This window comes from Leopardus geoffroyi, chromosome C1 (genome assembly GCF_018350155.1).
Source record: "Leopardus geoffroyi isolate Oge1 chromosome C1, O.geoffroyi_Oge1_pat1.0, whole genome shotgun sequence".
Taxonomy (NCBI): Eukaryota; Metazoa; Chordata; class Mammalia; order Carnivora; family Felidae; genus Leopardus; species Leopardus geoffroyi.
This window is the reverse complement of record NC_059328.1, coordinates 189,069,465-189,094,531: the sequence shown is the minus strand read 5'-3', so window position 1 is coordinate 189,094,531 and position 25,067 is coordinate 189,069,465. Positions and strand designations below refer to the sequence as shown.

Here is a 25,067-nt window from a genome sequence, read left to right as displayed (position 1 = left end):
CAGAGTCCGACATGGGGCTTGAACTCATGAGCCATGAGATCGTGACCTGGCCGAAGCTTAACCAGTTGAGCCACCCAGGCGCCCCTCAAGATATTCTTAATGTATGTGTATCCTTGAGAAAGCTCCCTTCATTTCACAGAGCCTCCGTGATCTCCTCTCTGAAACTAGAATAATGAAATCTACCATTTCTAGCTCTCAGGGTTATCATAAGGATCAAAGGTGATAAAATGTGAAAATGTTTTAAAAATTGTCAAGAGCTCTACAAGTATAATTACTTTAGTATGTAGTAATACTAAGATTATCAGAAACATCTAGGTATCTTAAGCCTCCTCTAAGACTTTGCCTTTTATATAATTTTGAATTCTTGTAGAATAATGATTAAGCTCTAGTCCTTTTATAAGAATATTTGGTCAAGGTGGTAATCTCTGTGTGTGCAACCTACTTGCTTAGTATGGGATTTTTGGGTCTGTGATTTAATGGTGGTAAGTAATTGCCATAATACTTCTGTTTTAGATAAACACAAGTCTGTATTTATTTATTTATTTATTTATTTATTTATTTATTTATTTGAGAGAGAGGGTACAAGTGAGCAAGGACTGAGAGAGAGAGAGAGAGGGAGAGGGAGAGAGAGAAAGAAGTGGGACTCACCTACGAAGTGGGGCTTGGACTAATGAACCGTGAGATCATGACCTGAGCTAAAGTAAGATGCTTAACTGACTGAACCACCCAGGTGCCCTGTATTTAATTTAATTTAATTTAATTTAATTTAATTTAATTTAATTTTCTCATATTAGTGTCTTATTGCTGTTATGAGTGTAGTGCCAAGTTGTAGCACCTAGAACAAAGCCTGTGTTTAATACGTGTGTGAAACTGACTTCCTTATTAGGACTATTGGGAAATTTCAGCTAATTTAATTCTGCACTAGTTCCAGTGTCCATTGTATTTAATTTCAACTACTGTAGTTCTGTAATGCTTCTAGTATCTCAGTAACCAAACCATGTTTGACTAAACAAGAGTTAAATTTATGTGTCTGAAAGAATTCATGTTTATAACCTTCATGAAATTCTAGTCAATATTAAAGCTGGTACTTTATAAAATATACCTTTAGGGCAGTTTCGGAGGTAGATTCTCAATCTGTGACTTGATAGTTTCTCTTTCATATCAGTAGTCCCTAATAATCTTAGTGGGCTTCAGTTTATCTTCATCCATGAAAGGAGACAAACAGTCTACTCATTGATTGGCTAGAGCTAAAAACCATTCCCAAATTAATGGACAGTTGATGAAAGATTAGTCAGGTAGTGTCTTTAAAAATTATGTATGATATATATAATGTATATATATATATGTGTGTGTGTGTGTGTATATATATATATATATATATAGTATGTACATATGAGCAAAGAATAGATATTGTCTTATTACAAACAGTAGAGCTTAAGAAACTTATTCTTCAGACTATACTTGGAGAATCATGGTCTAGATCAGGGGTCTGTAAAATTTATGTGTAAAATGTCATATTCTCAGTAATTATGGCTTTGTGGGTCATTCAGTCTGGTGGATGTACTTATCTCTGCTGTTGTAGCAAAGAGTGGCTCAGAACTAATTTTTCTCCAGGCCAGTTTGCTAGTCAGCCTAGATCCCTGACTTGAGATGTGTTCTTGGTTAGGCAGATCATTTGCCCACAAAGCACTTTCTTCAGAGAGGAGTTGGATCACATTGGTAACTTGAGTTCCTTTTATTAGGTTAAACCATATGAAACTGCTGATTTTGTTGGTCAAAAATGGTTTACCATTACCAATTTCATAGCGATCAGTCACATATTATTTTGTTATTAAAATTTTTTTTTAATGTTTATTTATTTTTGAGAGAGAGAGGGCATGAGCAGGGGAGGGGCAGAGAAAGAGGGAGACACAGAATCTGAGGCGGGCTCAAGGCTCTGAGCTGTTAGCATAGAGCCCAACACGGCGCTCGAACTCATGAACTGTGAGATCATGACTTGAGCCGAAGTCAGACACTTAACTCACTGAGCCGCCCAGGTGCCCCATGATCAGTCACATATTATTAATGAAAACTGTCTAATAAGTACATGCAGTTGATTGCTAATGTATCTAGTGAATTATTTTGTAACAACTGAGGGTAAATAATACTCTTTACAGCACTGTTGAGTGATGGAATTTTTCACTGTAACTCTATATAGAATATATTTTCTGTATGTAGTTATTTATACCCTCAGTTATGATAAGGCTTTTTTTATAAGCCTTCTATTGGTCTGTCATTTTATGGAAGTCTCCATCCCTTTTGAGTCAAAATAGAAAGTTGAACTAGATAATCTCTGAAGTTCTTTTTAATTTCTTTTTATTATGTGATTTAAATGTCTGTTATATAGAGAACACATTTCTTATTAACCTATTCATATCATGGTGAATCCATAACATAGTACCAAGAGCCTGGCCCAAATTTGATTCACCTTCCTTAAACCTCCAAATTTTACCACCTTTCAACTTTCTTTTTTACTTTATTTTATTTTTTAATTTATTTTTTAAATTTACATCCAGGTTAGTTAGCATATAGTGCAACAATGATTTCAGGAGTAGATTCCTTAATGCCCCGTACCCATTCAGCCCATCCCTCCCCACAACCCCTCCAGCAACCCTGTTTGTTCTCCATGTTTAAGAGTCTTTTATGTTTTGTCCCCCGCCCTGGTTTTATATTATTTTTGCTTCCCTTCCCTTGTGTTCATCTGTTGTGTGTCTTAAAGTCCTCATATGAGTAAAGGCATGTGATATTTGTCTTTCTCTGACTAATTTCACTTAGCATAATACCCTCTAGTTCCATCCACGTAGTTGCAAATGGCAAGATTTCATTCTTTTTGATTGCCAAGTAATACTCCATTGTGTATATATATGCCACATCTTCTTTATCCATTCATCCGTCGATGGACATTTGGTTCTTTCCATGCTTTGGTTATTGTTGATAGTGCTGCCATAAACATTGGGGTGCCTGTGCCCCTTCAAAACAGCATACCTGTATCGCTTGGATAAATACCTAGTATTGCAATTGCTGGGACATAGGGTAGTTCTATTTTTAACTTTTTGAGGAACCTCCATATTGTTTTCCAGAGTGACTGCACCAGTTTGCATTCTCACCAGCAGTGCAAAAAAGATCCTCTCTCTCTGCATCCTCACCAACATCTGTTGTTGCCTGAGTTGTTAATGTTAGCCATTCTGACAGGTGTGAGGTGGTATCTTATTGAGGTTTTAATTTGTGTTTCCCTGATGATGGTGATGTTGACCATGTTTTCATATGTCAGTTGGTCATCTGGATGTTTTCTTTGGAGAAGTGCCTATTCATGTCTTTTGCCTATGACTTCACTGGATTATTTGTTTTTTGGGTGTTGAGTTTGATAAGTTCTTTATAGATTTTGGATACTCACCCTTTATCTGATATGTCGTTTGCAAATATCTTCTCCCATTCTGTTGGTTGCCTTTTAGTTTTACTGAATGTTTCCTTCACCATGCAGAAGCCTTTATTTTGATGAGATCCCAATAGTTCATTTTTACTTTGGTTTCCCTTGCCTCTGGAGATGTGTTGATTAAGAAGTTGCTGCGGCCAGGGTCAAAGAAGTTTTTGCCTGCTTTCTCCTCGAGGATTTTGATGGCTTCCTGTCTTTCATGTCTTGAGGTCTTTCATCCATTTTGAGTTTATTTTTGTGTATGGTGTAAGAAAGTGGTCCAGGTTCATTCTTCTGCATGTCACTGTCCAGTTTTCCCAGCACCTCTTGCTGAAGAGACTGTCTTTATTCCATTGGATATTCTTTCCTGTTTTGTCAGAGATTAGCTGGCCATATGTTTGTGGGTCCATTTCTGGGTTCTCTATTCTGTTCCATTGATCTGAATGTCTGTTCTTGTGCCAGTACCATACTGTCTTGATGATTACAGCTTTGTAATATAGCTTGAAGTCTGGAATTATGATGCCTCCTGCTTTGGTTTTCTTTTTCAAGATTGTTTTGGCTATTCGGGGTCTTTTCTGGTTCCATGCAAATTTTAGGATTATTTGTTCTGGCTCTGTGAAGAATGCTGGTCTTAGTTTGATAAGGATTGCATTGAATATGTAGATTGCTTTGGGTAGTATCGACATTTTAACAATACTTGTTCTTCCTATTCAGGAGCATGGAATCTTTTTCCATTTTTTTGTGTCTTCTTCAGTTTCTTTCATAAGCTTTCTATGGTTTTCAGCGTATAGATTTTTCACCTCTTTGATTAGATTTATTCCTAGGTATTTTATGGCTTTTGGTGCAATTGTAAATGGGATCGACTCCTTGATTTCTCTTTCTGTTGCTTCATTGTTGGTGTATAGGAATGCAACCGATTTCGGTGCAATGATTTTATATCCTTTTATATTTATATTTGCTGAATTCATGGATCAGTTTTAGCAGGTTTTTGATGGAATATTTTGGGTTTTCCATATAGAGTGTCATGTCATCTGTGAAGAGTGAAAGTTTGACCTCCTCCTGGCTGATATGGATGCCTTTTATTTCCTTGTGTTGTCTGATTGCAGAGGCTAAGACTTCCAATAGTATGTTGAATAACAGTGGCGAGAGTGGACATCCCTGTCTTGTTCCTGACCTTAGGGGGAAAGCTCTCAGTTTTTCCCCACTGAGGATGATATTAGCGTTGGGTCTTTCATATATGGCTTTTATGATCTTGATGTATGATCCTTCTAACCCTACTTTCTTAAGAGTTTTTATCAAGAAAGGATGCTGTATTTTGTAAAATGCTTTCTCTTTATCTATTGAGAGAATCATGTGGTTCTTGTCCTTTCTTCCATTGATGTGATGAATCACATTGATTGTTTTGTGGACTGCTTTCTTTTTTAAAGGTCTCATCAGTTATCACTGCTTAACGTCTTTTTTTAATATTTTTTTAATGTTTATTTTTGAGACAGAGAAAGAGAGACAGAGTGTCAGCAGGGGAGGGGCAGAGAGAGAAGGAGGCACAGAATCTGAAGCAGGCTTCAGGCTCTGAGCTGTCAGCACAGAGTCTGGCATGGGGCTCGAACTCACAAACCATGAGATCGTGACCTGAGCTGAGGTTAGACACTCAGCCAACTGAGCCACCCAGGCACCCCTTTAATATGTTTTTTAATGTTTATTTATTTTTGAGAGAGACATAGAGTGCAGGTGGGGGAGGGGCACAGAGAGAGGGAGACAGAATCCGAAGCAGACTCCAGGCTATGACCTGTCAGCACAGAGCCTAATGTGTGGCTCGAACTCACAAACCGCGAGATCATGACCTGACCTGAAGTCGGACGCTTAACTGACCCAGGTGCCCCTTAACTGTCTTTTTATAGCTAACTCCCAAATTACCATTTCTAATCTGAGCTGCAATAAAAATTAAATGAAAAAATATAAAATATTCATTCTTAAATACCCACAATTTCTGTTCTAAGTGCTTTACATGTATTTTCTCATTTAATTCTCAAAACAATATGTTTACTTTATTATTGCTATTTTACTGATGAGAAAAATAAAGGTCAGAGAGATTAATGTATCTCATACAGGGTCCCACATCTACTAAGTAGTAGAGTTATTAGGTTCAAACCGAGGCAGTCTGACCAGAGACCCAAGCTTGAAACAATCTTGATTGCTACAGTTGTAATTGCTTTCAGATATTTCTGTAAATTCAGATGCCACTTACCATTTAAGACTCAGAATTTCACATGTCAGATGCATTTTGTTCGCACTTCTAATTTTTTTTATTTTTCAGGGGCAAAACTGTTAAGTCATTACTAACCAAATTTTGTAGAGTCTTCCTTCAAATTTGTTCTTATGGTAATGGTCCTTGGTCCTGATTCTTATTACATTATGCCTGGAATGTGGACAGATTGCTATAAACTTTCTGTTTAGTCTTTCTGCTGCTTAAAAACCTTTATTAGCTCCACCTTACCTATTAACGAAATATAGAGACCTCTACAATTATCATCAATCTACCTTTTTCTTCTTCAGCCTATTTTTGGAATGACATTTCCTTGTCTCATGCTGTTAAGATCTCTGTTTTTCTTCAATATTTCAATTATGGCACCTAGTATGCCTGAATTCTAATCTTACTTCTGTTAACAAGTGGGAGATTGTTGGCAAGAGGGGAATAGGAGCTCCCTTGTAAATAATGTATACGTGATTTTAATACCTAGTCTTTGCCATAACTTTAACTCTCAGACTTTTTTAATGCACTTGCTAACGTATCTAGTGAATTATTTTGTAACAAATGAGGGTAAATAATACTCTAAGCCCTTTATAGCACTGTTAAGTGATGGAATTAATGTAAACGTTTCACTCTTAACTCTATATAGAATATATTTTCTGTATGTAATTGTTTATAGCCTTTATATGGTGTTTATAAGAAGAGTTATATTTCAGATAAGAAAAAAGTCTATATAAAAGTATAACTACTTAATGTGTATTTAACAATGAATGAATGAATAACTCTTACCTTTGGATAAGGGCTTGCTAGTGCTGCAAAATAATAATAAATAAAATATGAAACCAAAAGACAAAACCAAAAAGATATAACTGGGCTAGATAATCAAGTAGACATTTCTGAAAATAATAATAGTTATACAAAAGGTAGTTAGTTATATCTGGTAATTGTAGTAAATTTGGAGACTACAGGAAACTATCACCCTTTATCCTACTGCAGAGAAAACTTTGTTGACATTTTGGAATGTTCCATGTCCTTAGTTGAAATCATTAACACACTGATTCTTTGAGGAAATGCTGATTGTGTTTGTAAGAAAAGTTATGGATTAGGAGCCAGGATAATCGGGAGTACTACATTAATATTAAACAGCAAACTTGTCTAATGTATTTTCTTAATTGCATCAAACAGTTATGTTATATTTAGTCAAAAGTCTTTACAGATTATTTTTTTCAATGGGATTTCACTGCTTCATTTTGCATATTACCGTCAGTCTGTTTTGCTTCCTTTTTAGTGATGTCACAGTAATGAGATGTTAAAGTGAGTACAGAGCTACCTCTAAAGAGAATACTGATTTGTCATAATTTATGATTTATACTCCAAATCCAGGAGATAGCTAAAAAATTTAAATAGTATAGTGTAAAAAGGAATAAAGTGTTCTCTGTGGTTACTGTTCACGTAAAAAAAAAAAAAAGAAAGAAAGAAAGAAACTACTCTTATTGCAAATAAAGAAGATCTCTAGTTAAGACAGCATAGTAACATTTGCTCTCTACTCATAGTATTTATAAAAGAAATAAAGAAGCAAACCCAAAAAGATGTGTCTTGGCTAGCTAATGAAATAAAGATAAACCAGGGGTGCCTGGGTGACTCAGTCAGTTAGGTGTCTAACTCTTGATTTCGGCTCAGGTCATGATCTCACAGTTGGTGAGACTGAGCCCCACGTCAGGTCTGTGCTGACAACGTAGAGACTGCTTTGGATTCTCTGTCTTTGCCCCTCCCCGTCTTGTGTGCATGCAGTCTAAAATAAAAGAGAGAGAAACATGAACCAACAATACAATAGAAAGATAAAATAGTGAGTGAGGCTGAGATGGATGTGCTGAGCTTTCAGTATAGAAGTAGGCTCTGGCATCTAGGAGTTCGGTTTCTGCAGGTTGTTAGAAATTAAAAGTGTTCCTATGCAGCATTCCTTCAAACATGATTAGATCAATAGTATTTCAGATATCATTATATATCACTATATCATTAAAATAATCAATATAAGATGCTGTGGAAGTGGGAGCCCTGAAGGTGAATTGGTGGCAACTATATAACTACTAGTGAGGAGGAATAACTACAGAGGGAAGGAAGGAAAAAATTAAAGATTCTGCACTCACAATGAGCCTATATAATTCAACAAAATCAACATTTGAGACATGAATTCATTCCAGGTGAAAATAATTTTTTTCTAAGAATTCTATACATTTAAGATGCCAAAGAGAAAAAATATAGAATGATAACCATTAAAAAAGGACAAGAAACTACAAAGATCTGCAGAAGAACTGATTAGAAATCTTGGAAATCACAAAAGACAGAAAGAAACAGTCACTGCATATAAAAAAATAAACCTTGGGGCACCTGGGTGGGTCAGTCCGGTAAGCATTCGACTCTTGATACTGGCTCAGGTCATGATCTTGCAGTTGTGAGATCAAGCCCTGTGTTGGGCTCTGCGCTGAACATAGACCTGCTTGGGATTCTCTCTCTCCTTGCCCCTCCCCTTCTCATTCTTTCTCTCTCTCTCCCAAAATAAACATTAAACAAAAACAAAAGTAAACCCCAATAGCTGGGATCAACTCTAGACAGAATTGAAAAGAGAATTAATAAATTGGAAGATTGTACTGAGGAATTTACCCAAAATATAGCACAGAGAAACAGATCTAAAAATGAGCCATTAAGACCTATAAAGAATAACACCAGTAGAAGATTCAGATAAAAGAAGAAATTATGGGTTAAAAGAAATATTTGAAGGGATAATAAGTTAAAATTTTCTGGAAGACCTGAATCTCCAGAATGACAATACTCTACCAAAACATATCGTAGAGAGCCTGAAGACATCAAGGTTAAATAGAACGCTCTACAAGATTCAAAAGACAATAAGAGCTTACTTAGATAGTTTGACCCCAGAATTCTCATTGACTACAATAGATGTCCTAAGACATGGGGGTTCTATCTTCAAAGAATAAAGAAACAGTAAAGAATGCTATGCAATAGAAACAACAGAACAGATAGCAACATATATAGAACTTTAAAAACAGGGCTGAGCAAAAAACACCCAAAAAGTCAGAAATAAATGATACAACAGTTATCATTTGTGTATATTAGAATGTGTACATAACACATTTTATTAAGAACGCATTCAAATAAAAGAGTACACATGAAGCACATTAGAATGATTATGAGGACAGATGGAAAGGAGGAAGGAGTTAATGAATGTACAAGTAAATGAACAAACATAAGAAAATAAGTCTTGCATGGACCAAAAATTGTATCTAAAAAAAGGGAAAAAGTTGTTAGTTTAGATTTTTATATACAATAAATATGAATGAATTCAAAATAGACTTTCATAGATCCCAAGACCAAGCTTTTTTTTACCCATAGGATTCATTAGAACTGTTAAAGAATGGGCCTTTTCAAAAGCAAAAAAGGAAAATTTGGGAGATAAGAAATAATGGTTAGCCATCCTTCTTCCTCTTCCCATATGGGGAAACTTGCCCTAATCCAGTTACCTTTGACTGGCTGGCAAATTTGCTTAGCCCTGATGCTCAGTGAGGAGGACCATTTAGGTCTCACACTAAGCTATGTCCATAAACTTTGCCATTGTTAGTAACAAAAAATGGGATTTGGGCCTTCAGCTACTACTCTTTATATTACTTGTTTCTTAACTTATTTAGAAAAATGCAAAGAAAAGGGATGCCATTTAATAGGTCCCCTCAGAGACTGTAACATTTCATGTAATGAGAACATTGAGAAACAAAAGTACAGAATTTAAGTGTAATAAAATATATAGATGTAAAGGCTTTTGTTGAGTTTAGGAGGCATGATATTTATAATAACATCGGTAGACACAGAATATTTAGGAATAAATTAAATGAAATATGTGTAATGCTTCTATATTAAAAACTGCAGAACACTGCTGAGCAAAATTAATTAAAGAAGACCTAAATAAATGGGAGATACATGCTGTCGTTCTTGAATTGAAAGACTCAGTATTGTTAAAGGGCACCTGGGTGGTTCAGTCAGTTAGGAGTCCGACTTTGGCTCAGGTCATGATCCTACGGTGAGTGAGTTCAAGCCCCGTGTCGCGCTCTGTCCTTACAGCTCAGAGCCTGGAGCCTGCTTCAGATTCTGTGAATCCCTCTGTCTGTCTGTCTGTCTGTCTGTCTGTCTCTCTCTCTCTCTCTCTCTCTCTGCCCCTCCCCCATTTGTGCTCTGTCTCTCTCTCAAAAATAAACACGAAAAAAAATAGTAAAAAAAAAAGTATCATTAAGATGCCAGTCCTGCATAAATACATCTGTAGATTCAATGCCACTCCAATCTAAATTTCAGAACTCTACAACTTAATTGTAAAAAAGACAACTCAATTTAAAAATGGGCAAAAGACAAACATTTAACAATGGAATATATACAGATGGAAAATTAACACATGAAAAAGTGCTCATCATCAGTAAAATTGACATTAAAGCCACAAGGAAAAACCATTATTCAATGACTAGAGTGAATAAAACTACTAAGACTGCCAACATTAAATGTTAGTGAGGATGTAGAACAATTGGAACTCTCATACATTGTTAATTGGAATGTAAAATGGCAATTTCTTATAAAGTTAAGTATACATTAATTCTTTGACAGAATCGTTTCCTAGGTCTTTATTCAAAAGAAATAAAAACATTTGTCCACAAGAGGACTTGTTTAGGCGTGTTCATAGCAGCTTTATCTATAGTAGTAAAAAATGAAAACATAGTGTTACATTAATGCAGTGGATTACTATTCAGCAATAAAAAAAAGAGCACACTGGGGCACCTGGGTGGCTCAGTTGGTTAAGTGTTGGACTTGATTTTGGGTCTGGTCGTGATCTCATGGTTCAGGAGTTTGAGCCCCGCTGCTAGCCCAGAGCCTGCTTGGGATTCTGTCTCCCTCTCTCTCTGCCCTTCCCCTGCTCACTCAGTATCTCTCTTTCAAATAAAAATAAACAGGGGCGCCTGGGTGGCGCAGTCGGTTGAGTGTCCGACTTCAGCCAGGTCACGATCTCGCAGTCCGTGAGTTGGAGCCCCGCGTCGGGCTCTGGGCTGATGGCTCAGAGCCTGGAGCCTGTTCCCGATTCTGTGTCTCCCTCTCTCTGCCCCTCCCCCGTTCATGCTCTGTCTCTCTCTGTCCCAAAAATAAATAAACGTTGAAAAAAAAAGAAATTTAAAACAAATAAAAATAAACATAAAAAAACACACTAGACAAGGAAAAACTAATCAAAGATGAAAAAAATCGAAAGTTATTATAGGCTGGGCAGTGGCTGAAAAAGGATATAAGGAAACTTTTTGGGGCATTAGAAATGTCCTATACTGTAATATCTATTCATTTGTGAAAAGTATACAGCTAAAAACTGTGTACTTCATGCATGTAAATATTACCAGAAAGAACCATATAGTAATGATGATGATAGAATGAGGTGGTAAGGGAGTAGGTGAAGGTATAAATGATCTAAAAATGACAATATTGACACTTAAGCTTTTATTTTTATTTTTCTCTGCATATGTTAAACTATAACTTTTAAAGAAATCAAGAAAGAAAAAACTCCTATTTACCCAGACATTTTCCAATTCTGATTATCTTCATTATTTCTTGTAGATCCAAATCACTGTTGTAATTTTCCTTCAGCCTGAAGAATTTGTTAGCATTTCTGAAAGTTCCCTGGCCATGAATTCTCTCAGTTCTTTATCTGAAAATGTATTTTGCTTTCATTTTTTAAAGGACAGTTTTGATAGATACAGATTTATGGATTGACAGTTTTTCTTTAACTCATTACCCTAAGTACATTCCTTTATTGTAGTCTAACTTTTGTTGGTTTTGTTGAGAAACTGCCTGTAATTTGTATTTTTGTTGCCCTGTATATAATATGGCATTTTTCAAAGATAAATTGCAAGTTTTCCCTCAAGACTCTTTATGTGTTAGAACAGTAGGATGATTCACTCTGTACCAAGGTTAAATTCTTTCTATTTTCCATCTCAACTATGTCTAGCCAAGTTATCCAGCATAGCATAGGAGAGGTTCTGCAGTTAAATGGTGGCTAATCTATACTGCCAGGAATCCAGGAGAATATCCAAAGGAGAATGTTCAGAGGATATCTGGAAGAGTGGTCACCTGTGAACTTTACATTTTAACTGTGTTCTATTTAATGCTACTTATTTAAACCTTCTTGGTCTGATATTAGTATGGCTATTCCTGCTTTAATTTTGTGTGTATTTACCTGGCTTATCTTAACTAATTCTTCCTGTGTCATTTTGTTAGAGGTTGACCCCAAATAGCGTGTAGTTGGATATCATTTTTTCTTTTTATGGTTTGAAATTCTTTATATTTGAGAGAAAGTTTGCATTTATCATACTAAATTGTGTAGTTGTTCTTATTCTGTCATCCTACTTTATACTTTTTGTTATGTTGCCTTGATCCTGTTTTTCCCACCCTGCTGTTGCTTTTGCTAGTTTTCCTTGCTCTTTTGTTTTGCCCCTAGTAATTTGGAAAGTAAACATTCTATTTTTATTTAATTAGTAATTACTTTTTTAAAAAGTAGGTGAACCTATTTCTTTACTAAGATTAATAATACGTTAATTATCTGTTGATTCTGAAAATGATGAATCAATCACATACTTTAATATCTCCCTGTGTTCCTGCCTCCCACCATATATTGGAATAATTTAGGCTTTAAAAACCATTATTATTCTTTCTTTCTTTCTTTTTTTTTTTACATCTCCTTAAGGAACACTTTTCACATTTGCATTTCCTTATATAGCCGTGTTAACCATATTAAGAAGAATTACTTAAACATTAGTTTTCAAGTTCACAGGTTATAATTTCCATCTTTATTTCTAACATAACTCCCCTATTCCTGAGATCTTTATAATTTTTAAAAAATGTTTTAAGATGTTTTCATTTATTTTTGAGACAGAGCATGAGCAGGGGAGGGGCAGAGAGAGAGGGAGACACAGAATCCAAATCAGGCTTCAGGCTCTGAGCTGTCAGCACAGAGCCTGACGCGGGGCTCAAACTCACGGACTGTGACATCATGACCTGAGCTGAAGTCGGACGCTTAACAACAGACTGAGATACCCAGGCGCCCCTAATTTTTAAAAATTTTTACAAAATGTTTATTTTTGAGAGAGAGCATGAGCAAGAGAGGGACAGAGAGAGAGGGAAACAGAGAATCCAAAGCAGACTCCAGGCTCTGAGCTGTCAGTACAGAGCCTGACGTGCGGCTTGAACTTGTGAACCATGAGATCATGACCTGAGCCAAAGCTGAACGCTTAACTGACTGAGCCACCTAGGTACCCCTTTTATAATTAAAACAAAATGTTTTTTAATGTTTATTGAGATCTTTATTTTTGCTTATTTATTTGATACTAAAGCATTTATTTGAGTGATTTTTAAAGAGTATGTATCTGAATCCTTGTGTATCTGAGAATATTTATTAAATGTGTATTCTGACACAGCAGTTGAAACTATGGGAGGCTTTTCTAAGGAAATGATAGTAATATGCAAAGATGTATGTACAAATTCATTTTGCAGTATTATTACAAAAGCAAAATTAGAAACTAGTAGATGTCTATAAATAGATTGGTTAAATAAAATTATTTCCAGTCATTATTGCAAAATCATAATAGTTTTAACACCTTTGTCTCCTAACTGAAATATAAATATCATGAATCTTTTTGCCTGTTATTTGTGCAAGTTATCATTATAACATAAGTTTAGAACTTATAGAGCAAATATTAGACTGTTTAGGTATTAAAATGAATATTCTACTTAGTATCTTTTTCACTTTTTCAATTGGATTAAATACTGACTGACTAGATATTTATTACTGAAAAAAATTTAAGAAATTTTAGTCTGTTCCTTGTAGTCACTTCATGGATTCCTTTGGGCAACCCAGACCAGAAGATAACCAGTCAGTAGTTAGCAGAATGCAAAAGAAATACTGGAAAACCAAACAGGTCTTTATCAAAGCAACAGGAAAAAAGGAGGATGAGCACGTGGTGGCATCTGATGCTGAACTGGATGCTAAACTTGAGGTAAATTTGAGGATTCTTTGTATTGCATATAACTGGTTATTATTTGGGACTTTGAAGAGCTTGCAAATTTGATAATGGAATATTTAATTGTATTCATCTGTCAATCATATCTGAGTAGGAGGTCACAATTTGCACAAATTGAGAATTGGCAGAACTAGTATTTATAAGTTAGGTAAGTAATAAATACAAGTTTTTAAGCTAAATATTAATCAATTATGTTGATTAGATATCTACAAATAGATTAGTTAAATAAATTTATTTCCATTTATTATTTAAATATCATAATAGCTTTATCACCTTTGTCTCCTAATTGAAATTAATATAAATATCATGAATCTTTTTGCCTGTTACTTGTGTAAGTTATAATCGCATGTTATATGCAATTATATCATGTCAAAATATTTTGTACTACTTTTACATGAAGTCTTGTGCCTAATTGAAAATAATTGAAATCAAATAGTGAGGGCTTATATATATTTTTTTATGTTTTAAAAAAAATTTTTTTATTTAAATTTATAATGTTTATTTTTGACAGAGAGAGACAGAGCATGAGCAGGGGAGGGGCAGAGAAAGAGGGAGACACAGAGTCCGAAGCAGGCTCCAGGCTCTGAGCTGTCAGCACAGAGCCTGACATGGGGCTCGAACTCACAGACCGCAAGATAATGACCTGAGCCAGAGTCGGATGCTCAACTGACTGAGCCACCCAGGCGCCCCTTTAAATTTTTTTTTTTTAACATTTATTTATTATTGAGAGACAGAGAGACACAGAGCATGAACAGAGGAGGGGTAGAGAGAGCGGGAGACACAGAATCTGAAGTAGGCTCCAGTCTCTGAGCTGTCATCACAGAGCCCAACGCAGGGCTCGAACTCACAAACTGTGAGATCATGACCTGAGCTGAAGTCAGATGCTTAACTGACTGAGCCACCCAGGCGCCCCTATTTTTTTATTATGTTTTAAAATTTCTTTATTTATTTAGGAAGTTTATACCCAGCATGGGTCTCAAACTCAGGAACTTGAGTTGCATGCTCCACCAACGGAGCCAGCCAGGGCCCCCCTGAGTGAAGATTTTTATAAGTTAGAGTTTTTGTTTCTATAATTAAGGGATAAAGTTATTGAAGTATTTTATAATGTGGTTTTTTTTGTCCATGTTTTTCATTTTAAATAAAGTCATTGCCATGAAATGACTTTAAACCTATGAGTGTTTTATACTTTTAAGTGATTAAGCTAATTAGAGGAAAGTCTCATGTATATTAATGAATAGGTCTAGGTTTTTAAATGCAAGTTTACTGATTCCATGTATGTATACTAATTGAAGATGCCTTTTACAAATATTTCCAAGTAGGATTTCTGTTCTGCTTGAAGTATAATAATTTCTTGCAATCCTTAAAAGTAGAGGCCTAATTAAATAGGTCTTAATCTACTCAGTATTTTTATTATAAAAAAAGTAAATTTATGTCATTGCCATAACAAATATGGAAATAGATAACAAATTAACAAACTTTTTGTGTAGAAAAGTATTCTTAGGATTCAGTGACATGTGGAAAAAATGAAGGGACTTGATTATAAGCAATAAATGTTTTAAGGCTAAAGGAAGGATTCACTATTTCAACATATATTCCCATAGACAGATTTTTCTGTTTTGTTTTACATCGTTAGGTAGTCTGTATGACATATTTTATATTCTTATCCATTAGTCAAATATTTGGAATCACCCAAGTACTTTCTCTGACTTTTGTACTTTATTTTTTAAGAATGAGAAAATTTTTCATTGTATGTTTACTTAAATCATCGTGTTGTACACTTTAATTATATTATACTTCACTCACACTTAAAAAAATGTCATTGTAAAATTAAAAAGCAATTGTATATAAATCTTCCAAAGACCCAGGGGAACAAAATCAATCATAATCACTTCATCATAGTAGAGCTATCATTTTTGTACCCTTTTCTATTCCATATGGATTTAAAACAGCTTTTTAGGTTGCAAAATCCATATACCAAATTCATTTCAAACATACCTAAACTTATGTGGAAAGTTGATAGTTGCTCCTCCATTTAGATTTTAGTGTCTGTCACTAATCTTCCTTAGGTCTGATCATATATCTAAATAATAAGAAAACTGTTTCAGAGAGTGAATATTTAGGCTCAGTGGTGATATTGGAAATTTATTTGATAATCAAAGGATTAGGGCCTAAGACTATGCTACAGTGCAAAGGTCTTTTTAAACTAAACTCTTGTAACAATTCTTCGGCATAGGACTTTGTGGGAAGACGGCTATACCCTAAAACCTATGACACTTCATCTCTCTGGGAAAACCTAAATTTATAGATGTGTGTGAAGAGTTACCTCATGTGTATAATGTGTCCTAATATCAAATTTTCATGTGCTTACTTTGAAATGAGTGTCTACTGGTTATTTTACTTTTAGGTATTAGCAACAATAGTAATGAAGGGAAAATTCCAAATAAAAACAATCCAAAAGTAATTAATTTATGATGTTGTAATACATTATTTAGTTTTTATGGTAATTAACTGACCTGTTTGCTTAGGATAATATTGTAGAAAAACCAGATTGAGAGTTAACATTTTCTAAGGTTATCTATACTCTTTTCATCTGAAATTGACAATATTTGATGCAGTTTATATTGGATTTACATTTTTGCTATTTAGATAGTTTGGAGCTGAGGGGAGGACACACTTCACAGTTATAAATCTTTATTAGCTCCCATGTATTTATCTCCATTTTTTCCAGCCTTCAAGGGGGAATCTAAAAGTGCTTTCTACATCTATATAAAACCATTACAGAAGTACTTCAAAGTCAAGGAAAATAAACATAATACTTACAAGAAAATGTTCTGCTTTTGAAGTGCTTATAACAGATATTTTATGTTTATGATTCTTTAAATTTGGTCCTAATAAAATTTATATTTCAAAGGTTTTTCACTCTATTCAAGAGACATGCACTGAACTTCTGAAGATAGTTGAGAAATATCAACTAAGACTTAATGGTATGAAATCCTATATATCTATTCAGTAATTCCCATTTTAAAATAAATAATTTACTTGCATTTTTGAGAATGAAAGATATAATGTAAAAATAGTTTACTGAACTATTATGTGAATGGTTCCTTGTGACAAAGAAGTGACAGTAAGGAGCAGTGTGAGTGTGGAGCTAGTAAGTGAGCGGGCTGCCACCTCAGAGGTGCTGAGAGACTTCCCTTGCAGTTTGTTTTGTGAGGTGTTTTTCTTTCTTTCTTTTTTTTTTTCTTAAGTAGGCTCTTTGCCCAACATGGGGCTTGAACTTACAACCCTGAGTCAAGAGTCGCATGCTCCACCCACTCAGCCAGCCAGGCACCCCTTTCCCTTTCAGTTTTTAACTTCAGTTTTTCCATCAGTAAACCAGGGTGAAATTAGGCATGACATTTGTCATTTTTCACTTTAAGCTAATAATTTGAATACTTTATGGGTTCCCCATTTATTAGTCTTACTGTGTGTGATTAGAGGGTCACACTTCCAAAACTTTGTGGTCAAAGACCACTTTTTTGCTTTTGTGTTTTACTTTCAATTTGTTGTAAACTGACACTTCTATAAAATAAAATGAAAGTGAATTTCAACACAAATGAAATTAAAGAAGACGCACAAAATATAAGCACACTTTATTATTAGATTCAACAGATATAAAATACTCATCAAATTAGTAAGCTTCTAAACAGTTTCTTCGTTTCGGTACTTGTTACAGGCTGTTAACAAATGACTGTGGACTGGAATTGGTCAGTGGACAACACTGAGTAGTAATGTACTACATGACTGACAAATTTTATGGTTTCAGCAATAAAACCATGGATGTCTGTGGGTCTGGGATACTGAGCATAGATACTGAAACCAGGGTGGGAGTCAAGATTAAGTTAAGTTTAAATAGAAAACAAAGACTTTTTTAGAGACAGTGATCCTAAAATGCATGTCTGCACATTTGAAAATGCATTTGTGGTTTTGTCATTTTGGAATCTTTTCTTTCCCCCTCCTTGCTTCCCAAAGCAAGGTCCATGAATTCACTATATCAAAACCATCTGGAGTACTTGTGGGTAAGGGGAAGCAGATCCTCAGGCCTGTAAAATCAGAATCTCTGGAAATAGACCCTGGGAATATGCATTTTTAAAATAAGTCTCTCTTCTTCCCTCAAGTAATTCTTATGTATAGAGAATTATTGCTGTGAAAATTTTAGCTGTGTGTCTTTAACAAATGATGAAAGAAAACAGTTAACTGTATTGTAATTTTTTCCTAGTCATATCAGAGGAAGAAAATGAACTAGGGCTCTTTTTAAAGTTTCAAGCAGAACGGGATACAACACAAGCTGGTAAAATGATGGATGCTACTGGCAAGGCACTCTGTTCTTCAGCCAAGCAAAGGTTTACAGTTTTGCATCATCCTCAGTCTGTAGTCCTTATGACAGTTTTGATCTATGTATCTAAACTTGCATATTTATAAAGGTTACTGATCATTCCAGTAGAGGGTTCAAAGAGAAATACAGCATATAATTGTTTCGATGCCTCTTACTTATTTGGTTTTAAAATAATTACTTAAAAATTGACATTCTGGTTGCTTAATTCCTACAAATAGGCTTTAAGCCTATATTTAAACTCCTTAATGTGGTTTAATGTAACAGAGGCACATGCATATAAAAATATGTATATTTTAATTATTTTATTGCTTTTTTGGATATTATGTTATTTAGGAGTACATTAGAACTTTTCTTCTTTATAGGTGGAGGGGATTTTTTTTCTACTTATTTATTTTGAACTTATCATCACTTTACAGATTTTTAACATAAAGATACTTACTGCAAAGAATCTCCAACAGTTACTAAATACAGCCAAAATATATGGTTGTTTTAAACCTTTGTTTTTGTTTTGTTTGTTTATGGGATGTACATCCCTCTGATTTTTACCTCTCTGCCATTAGATTGGCCCTATATACTCCTCTTTCTCGTCTTAAGCAAGAAGTAGCAACATTCAGTCAAAGGGCAGTATCTGATACCTTGATGACAATTAATCGGATGGAGCAAGCACGCACAGAATACAGAGGAGCTCTGCTGTGGATGAAAGACGTATCCCAAGAACTGGACCCAGACACCCTAAAACAAATGGAAAAGTTCCGAAAAGTATGAAAATGCATCCTTTCCTTTTCTTGGTACACAAATCTATTGAATTTACACGGAATAATTTAATCAAGATCCTAAAATATCAGGCCGTTTTTGAAAAATGTTATAAAATCTTGGTTGCTTGGAGATCTTTGAAGTGCAAAAGGTTGTTACACTTTTTTTTTAATCTTTAAGTGACATCCCGACCCCATCAACCTTTTCTATTATTTTTTTTTTATCCTTTTCACAATATAAATGTTGCTTCCCTGGACTTTTGGGATTTGTTTGCAGGAGAGAAAGAGTTTATTAGTGAGGAAAAAATAAATAATTTAAGTAAAAATTCAGGTAAATTGATTATTACAAGAAAAAGTGAAGATTATCAGATTTTTATTCTACTACAGTACATAGTTTGACCACAAACTTTTTTTAAAGTTTATTTTTTTTCAAAGAGATAGAAAGAGGGAGTGCATGGAGGAGGGGCAGAAAGAGAGACAATTCCAGCCAGGCTCTACATTGTCAGTGTGGAAGCAGACACAGGGCTCAAACTCATGAACTGAGCCGAACTCATGACCTGATCTGAAACCGAGAGCCAGATGCTTAACCGACTGAGCCACCCAGGCTCCCCTTGACCACAGACTTTTAAAGTAACTGTATGGACTTATGTTTTTGCTAAATAAACTATTTATTTATTTAAAAAAAATTTTTTTAATGTTTATTTATTTTTGAGAGACAGAGCATGAGCGGGAGAGGGGCAGAGAGAGAGAGGGAGACCCAGAATCCAAAGCAGGCTCCAGGCTCTGAGCTGTCAGCACAGATCCCAAAGCGGGGCTTGAACTCAGGAGTGGTGAGATCATGACCTGAGCCGAAGTCAGACGCTCAACCAACTGAGCCACCCAGGTGCCCCTAAATAAACTAGTTTTGAATTGTATCCCCCAAGTTCACCATACATGAATACTAAAATTCAGTCCTTCATTTCATAAATATTTAGAGTACATGTAATACAAATCATATTTAATATTGATGGAAACTTTATACCAGCTGTATAAACCACAGCAACCTGTTATCTTTCCCCTTTATAATCTTAGAATACAATCCAAGAGAGTTGTTGAACAACATTCTGAATGCACTGTCACTGAACTATATATTTTTAAATAATTATGTTACCTGAATTTCACCTAAATTTTATTATTTATTATTGTTTTTTAAATTTATTTTTGAGAAAGAGAGCACTAGTGGGGGAGAAGAAGAAGGCTCCAGGCTCTGAGCTGTCAGCACACAGCCTGACACAGGGCTCGAATTCGTGAACCATGAGATCATAACCTGAGCCGAAGTCGGATGCTCAACCGACTGAGCCACCCAGGCGCCCCACACCTAAATTAAAAAAAAAAAAAAAAAAGTGCATTCTAAACTTATCTAGACCCAAATAGTTCTGCACAGTCTGGTCCCTGATGCCTCTGCAGCCACGTCTTGTACTTTCTAGACTCTAGCCCTTTCCATGCCCCAGGAAGGAATATGATCTAGCCTATTCCGTATTGTCCTGCAAGCTTGTTAAGCTCTTCACCTCCCACACCCAGGACTTTTGTCCTTGCTTTTCTCTGAGCCTGGAATGCTCTACTCAGAATCTTAGCATGGCCTGCTTATCATCTTTCTGTCCCATTTCAAACATCTTGCATGAGCTCACCAAAGGCTTCCCTAATCATCTTACCCAAAAGTAGTCATTTCTTTTCACTTATATGTTATCTTTGCAACATGAGATTCTCTTATATATGTTTATTGCTGCTTTTTCCTGTGCCTCCTCACTCAGAGATGATGGGAAAGAACATTGTTTTTTTCACCCACAATATCCCAGTGCCTGGCACATAATAGATACCTTATAAATATTTGTTGAATGAATCAATTAGTATGTTTACATTTGAATACTCATGCTACTTGATGGCATATGACTTACCTTATGTATAAGAAATATGATAGGCATATATTTTAATTTATAAATGTATCTCCATGATTCAGAGTTATTATTAATGCTTCTCAACACTTTAACTGTTTCATTTCCATGTGTTCTTCTATTAGCTAAATATTACCTATCAGTAGTTTTGGATGTTTCTTTTTATTTGGAGTCTGTAGGGGTCTTTCTTCTTAACTATGCACTTTCCATTTATCATTGCATACTTTCTCAGCATAAAGATACCTGCTGGAAAGAATCTCCTTCAGTTACTAAAAATAGCCAAAATCTTGACCAGTAATCGTGAAATAATAATACAAGGAGAGGGAATTAATCTTCTTTATTTCATGTGTCTGAAAATATGTACCATGAACCCTTATGGTATATTTATACCTGTATTATCAGTAATAATAATAATAAATATTATTGTGGTTGCAGGTACAGATCCAAGTGAGAAATAGCAAAGCTTCTTTCGACAAGTTAAAGATGGATGTTTGTCAGAAAGTGGATTTACTTGGAGCTAGTCGCTGCAATATGTTATCTCATTCACTCACTACCTACCAGGTACCCACCTCCATGGTCAGCATGTCCTTGCAGTAAACGATGAGTGGTGAGGTTCCTTTTTAAAAGTTGTCTAACGGATATAAAAAATTGCATAATTAATCAAATTCCTTTGACTTTGAAAATTGACCTACTGAGGTTATGACAGAGAATCATAGAATTCTAAATTGAAAAAGACCTTAGGGATTGCCTACTCCTGTATCTTCACATTATTCCCCTTGGGGTCCTAGGAGAGATTTAGGGGCCATCTAGGTTTGAGTGGAAGTGTTGAGGCAGGGTTCACAGCCCATTAGCCCTGGTTCCCCAGAGCTACTCCATTTTGAACTTCTACATACAGTTTCATTTGAAGCAAAGATGCTGGGGCCCAAAAGTGTAAAACTTTCCTGTCATAGCTGAGGAAAGTGAAACCCTATGAGAATTAAAGTAAACGGCAATGTTGGCCTTGAAAACCTGTGTTCTCATGCTAGGCCGTGCGTTCTTTTCATTCTGCACTTTCATATCAGCAGTCTCTCACTTGTGCTTCTGTTACCCCAGATCACACATAAATGGCACACAGTGAATAAGTCAGATGTTAATTAGTATCAGGTACTGATAGTAACTTGCATTTTTAAATGGTAAAATAGAATGAACTGTATTTACTTAAGAATAATAAACTAAAGGGAATGGACATTCACTGCTGCTTGTAGGAAATCTTCCTGATTCAGTGCAGTACTGTGGATGGAATTCAGTAGTAAAGAAAGGATGCACTTGAAAATAAAAGTATCTGGCAATCCATGTAGCATATGCCTGAAAAGCCACAGCTGTAAGTTCAGTTCTCCTTTATTCTCTCTGCTCAGCCCTCTCACTTTGAATAGGAACTCTGAAGCAGCAAGGAAAATGTCCAGTTACTTGAATTAGCTGAAGAACACTTTTTTTTTTTTTTCCATGAGTCTCTTGAGCCCTCAATGAAAGACTAGTTTAGTGGTGCATATTATTTTTCTCCAATTAATAAAGGCTTATATGTGCTTACCAACACAAAGATTTATACATATACCCTTAATACAGATACGGTCTTTTGTGCTTTGAACATTTCTCTTTTGGACTCTTCCAAAGGTGTTCTAATCCACTAGTATTACTCTCCAGCTGATTCCAGTGTACTTTTCAGTGCTGTATACAGATAGGTGTGTGTGTGTGTATGTGTGTGTATGCCGATACAGTTGCCAGTTCTTGTGCAGAATTACTATTTACGTTGCTTTCTTGTTCCTGAAACTTGGAAGTTGATTTTACTTCCTACTGCTTGTTATTCAGCAACCATTCATCTACTACACTAGTGAGGAAAAATAGCAGTGAAAAAAATCGTAACTGTGGTGACAACCTTTCTTTTTTTGCAGAGGACGCTGCTTGGATTCTGGGAGAAAACAGCTCAATTGATGTCCCAGATCCATGGGGCCAGTACTGGTTTTCATCTATATGATTTTGTAGCTCTCAAGGTACATTTGTTTCCAAGTTCCTTTGTTAGATATATTATACTTCATTTAGATAACACTGAAACTATTTTGTGCTAAGCCTAATTTTGAATTTACAAAACATGGGAAATATTTTTCTACACTCCTTCAGCCAGTTATTTTTCTGCACTTCCCTGATTCCAAGTGCTACCAGAAACACTAAACAAATACATGAGAATATTGCTTGTGGGCTCAAGATATTGGGGTGGGGAGAAAAAGAGGGAGCAAGAGAAAAGAAAAAGTGTAAATGAGATAAGAAAAAGCCAAGGAAAAGAAAAACTTAAGAGGAACAAGTGATGGAAAATGGTTGTTGGTTTTCAAAAACAACCAGAGTACCTAACCAACAATTTTAGAAGTTAAAGAAAAATTTCCTTGCTTTACTTTTACACTCATGTCATAGATGTGATTCATGATGCAAAAATAATGGGTGACTGCAGCTGAAGAGACTACTGTATTATATTAGATCAGCTCTTTCTGTAATACCTACATGTAAAAGGTACTCTTGGGCTTTGATTATAATGCTTTTAACATTTGTATATCTTTCTGTCAACCTTTGCATATGACTTATCCAGCAGAGTCACACTATGGTAATCATTTCTTTAATTCTGGTAGGTTGGGTTTCAGTGCCTTTGACCTTATCACTCTGTCTTGTTTTCAATAGAGCTTGAAAATGTTATTGTTGAGATTGCTCAAGCTAGATGTAGTATCGATGATGGATTGATCTCTTGCAGCTGTATATTCCTGGGGCTTGGTATAGATATTTAAGTCATGTTCTGACATAGCATCTTCCAGTCTAATAGATACCCTTGAATTAGTCGTTATGTTTTTTTTCTTTACTTTTTCTATATTAATGCTTCACTGGATAGCATACTATGTTTTTAGGCAAATTTAACATGTAATTTCTGTTCAGATGAAGTTGAAAATCTTCAGCTGTATTTAGAGCATTGCAGTAGAAGTTAGTAACACAGTGTAAGTCTTCTTTGGCATACCACAAACTTGTGAAGCTTGTCGCTAGCCCATGTTATAGTCTGTGTGATTGTCATTGGTAGCCAGGATAAATGGGGACCCAGGGCCCAGGTCAAATTGCATTATCATACATTTCCCATATCTCTCACTCTCTACTTCAGAACTATCCCTATTTTATGTTGTTCTTTAGAATTTTTATTCTCATCTCATTTGCACAAAGAGAGAAACAGATTCCATCTACTTAACATTGAATTTCTTATCCTTAGCAACTACAAGACACTCCAAGCAAGCTTACTGAAGACCACAAAGAAGAACAAATAGACAACAGTTCTCTCACTGAAAACCTCAATAAGTAAGCAGGCAGAAGTATGGGGTTATGGAAGTCCTAGATACTGTTATATGATATATTTGGAAAGAGTTATTTCTTTTCCAATTTATTGAATATTTATTTCTATGTCATTTTTCTAGTTAATATTTTTAAAGTTTTTTTTTTATAAGTAAGCTCTGCACCCAATGTGGGGCTTGACCTCATGACCCTGATATCAAGAATTGGGTGCTTTACCCACTAAGCCTGCCAGGCACCCCATTTTCCAATTAATATTAAACATTTGTTTTAAAGCCTTATCTACCCCCTCCCCATTTTTAACATGGTAGGCAAAGTTGATGATAGGAGTACAGAACAGATTAGGGTGATAACTCCAAATTCTGTATTTGGGGAGACTGAGCTTTTTATTAAGAACCTCTGCCTAGTGAAACCCAGAAGGGGCAACTTGAAACAGAAAGGGACAGGTACCAGCAGCTATGAAACAGAAGCTATTGAAAATCTGTCTCCAAAGCAACACAAATGGGACTGGGTCTGGTTACCTGGAAATGGGGGCTCTTGCTGTGCACATCCTTCATTTTGCCTATTTCCCTTTTATTACATCTTATCTTTGTTTACTTCTCATTTTAAGTAGATTGCACTGAGTATAATAACAAACCCAGAAATAAGACCAGAACAGTGACCAACCGTATATTGTTGAGTGGAAGGTGATCCAGAATATAAGCATTTCCTTCTTTTCTTTATGGGGAAATCCAAACAAATTTTTTTTGCCTAATTTGAATATATAAACAATTTAGGATGTAGATTAAATAAATATCAAATGTATAGTTATAGATTAAACTTATTACTTATACACTGATATTTAAAATCAT

At 35.3% G+C, this 25,067-nt stretch overlaps 1 protein-coding gene across 6 annotated transcripts in view; it reads left to right on the top strand.

The window, feature by feature from the left end:
- Positions 1–25,067, top strand: part of ICA1L (islet cell autoantigen 1 like) — a 93,034-nt gene that overhangs the window by 13,722 nt on the left and 54,245 nt on the right. For 5 of the 6 annotated variants that reach the window (XM_045480787.1, XM_045480791.1, XM_045480792.1 and 2 more), the window contains exons 3-9: positions 13,615–13,783; positions 16,719–16,791; positions 18,066–18,189; positions 18,743–18,941; positions 21,301–21,426; positions 22,794–22,892; positions 24,140–24,225. In XM_045480787.1, coding sequence (XP_045336743.1) covers positions 13,615–13,783; positions 16,719–16,791; positions 18,066–18,189; positions 18,743–18,941; positions 21,301–21,426; positions 22,794–22,892; positions 24,140–24,225 — 876 coding nt within the window. Of the gene's footprint in view, positions 1–13,600; positions 13,784–16,718; positions 16,792–18,065; positions 18,190–18,742; positions 18,942–21,300; positions 21,427–22,793; positions 22,893–24,139; positions 24,226–25,067 lie in introns of all 6 variants that reach the window. The other variant, XM_045480789.1, reaches the window with a different exon arrangement.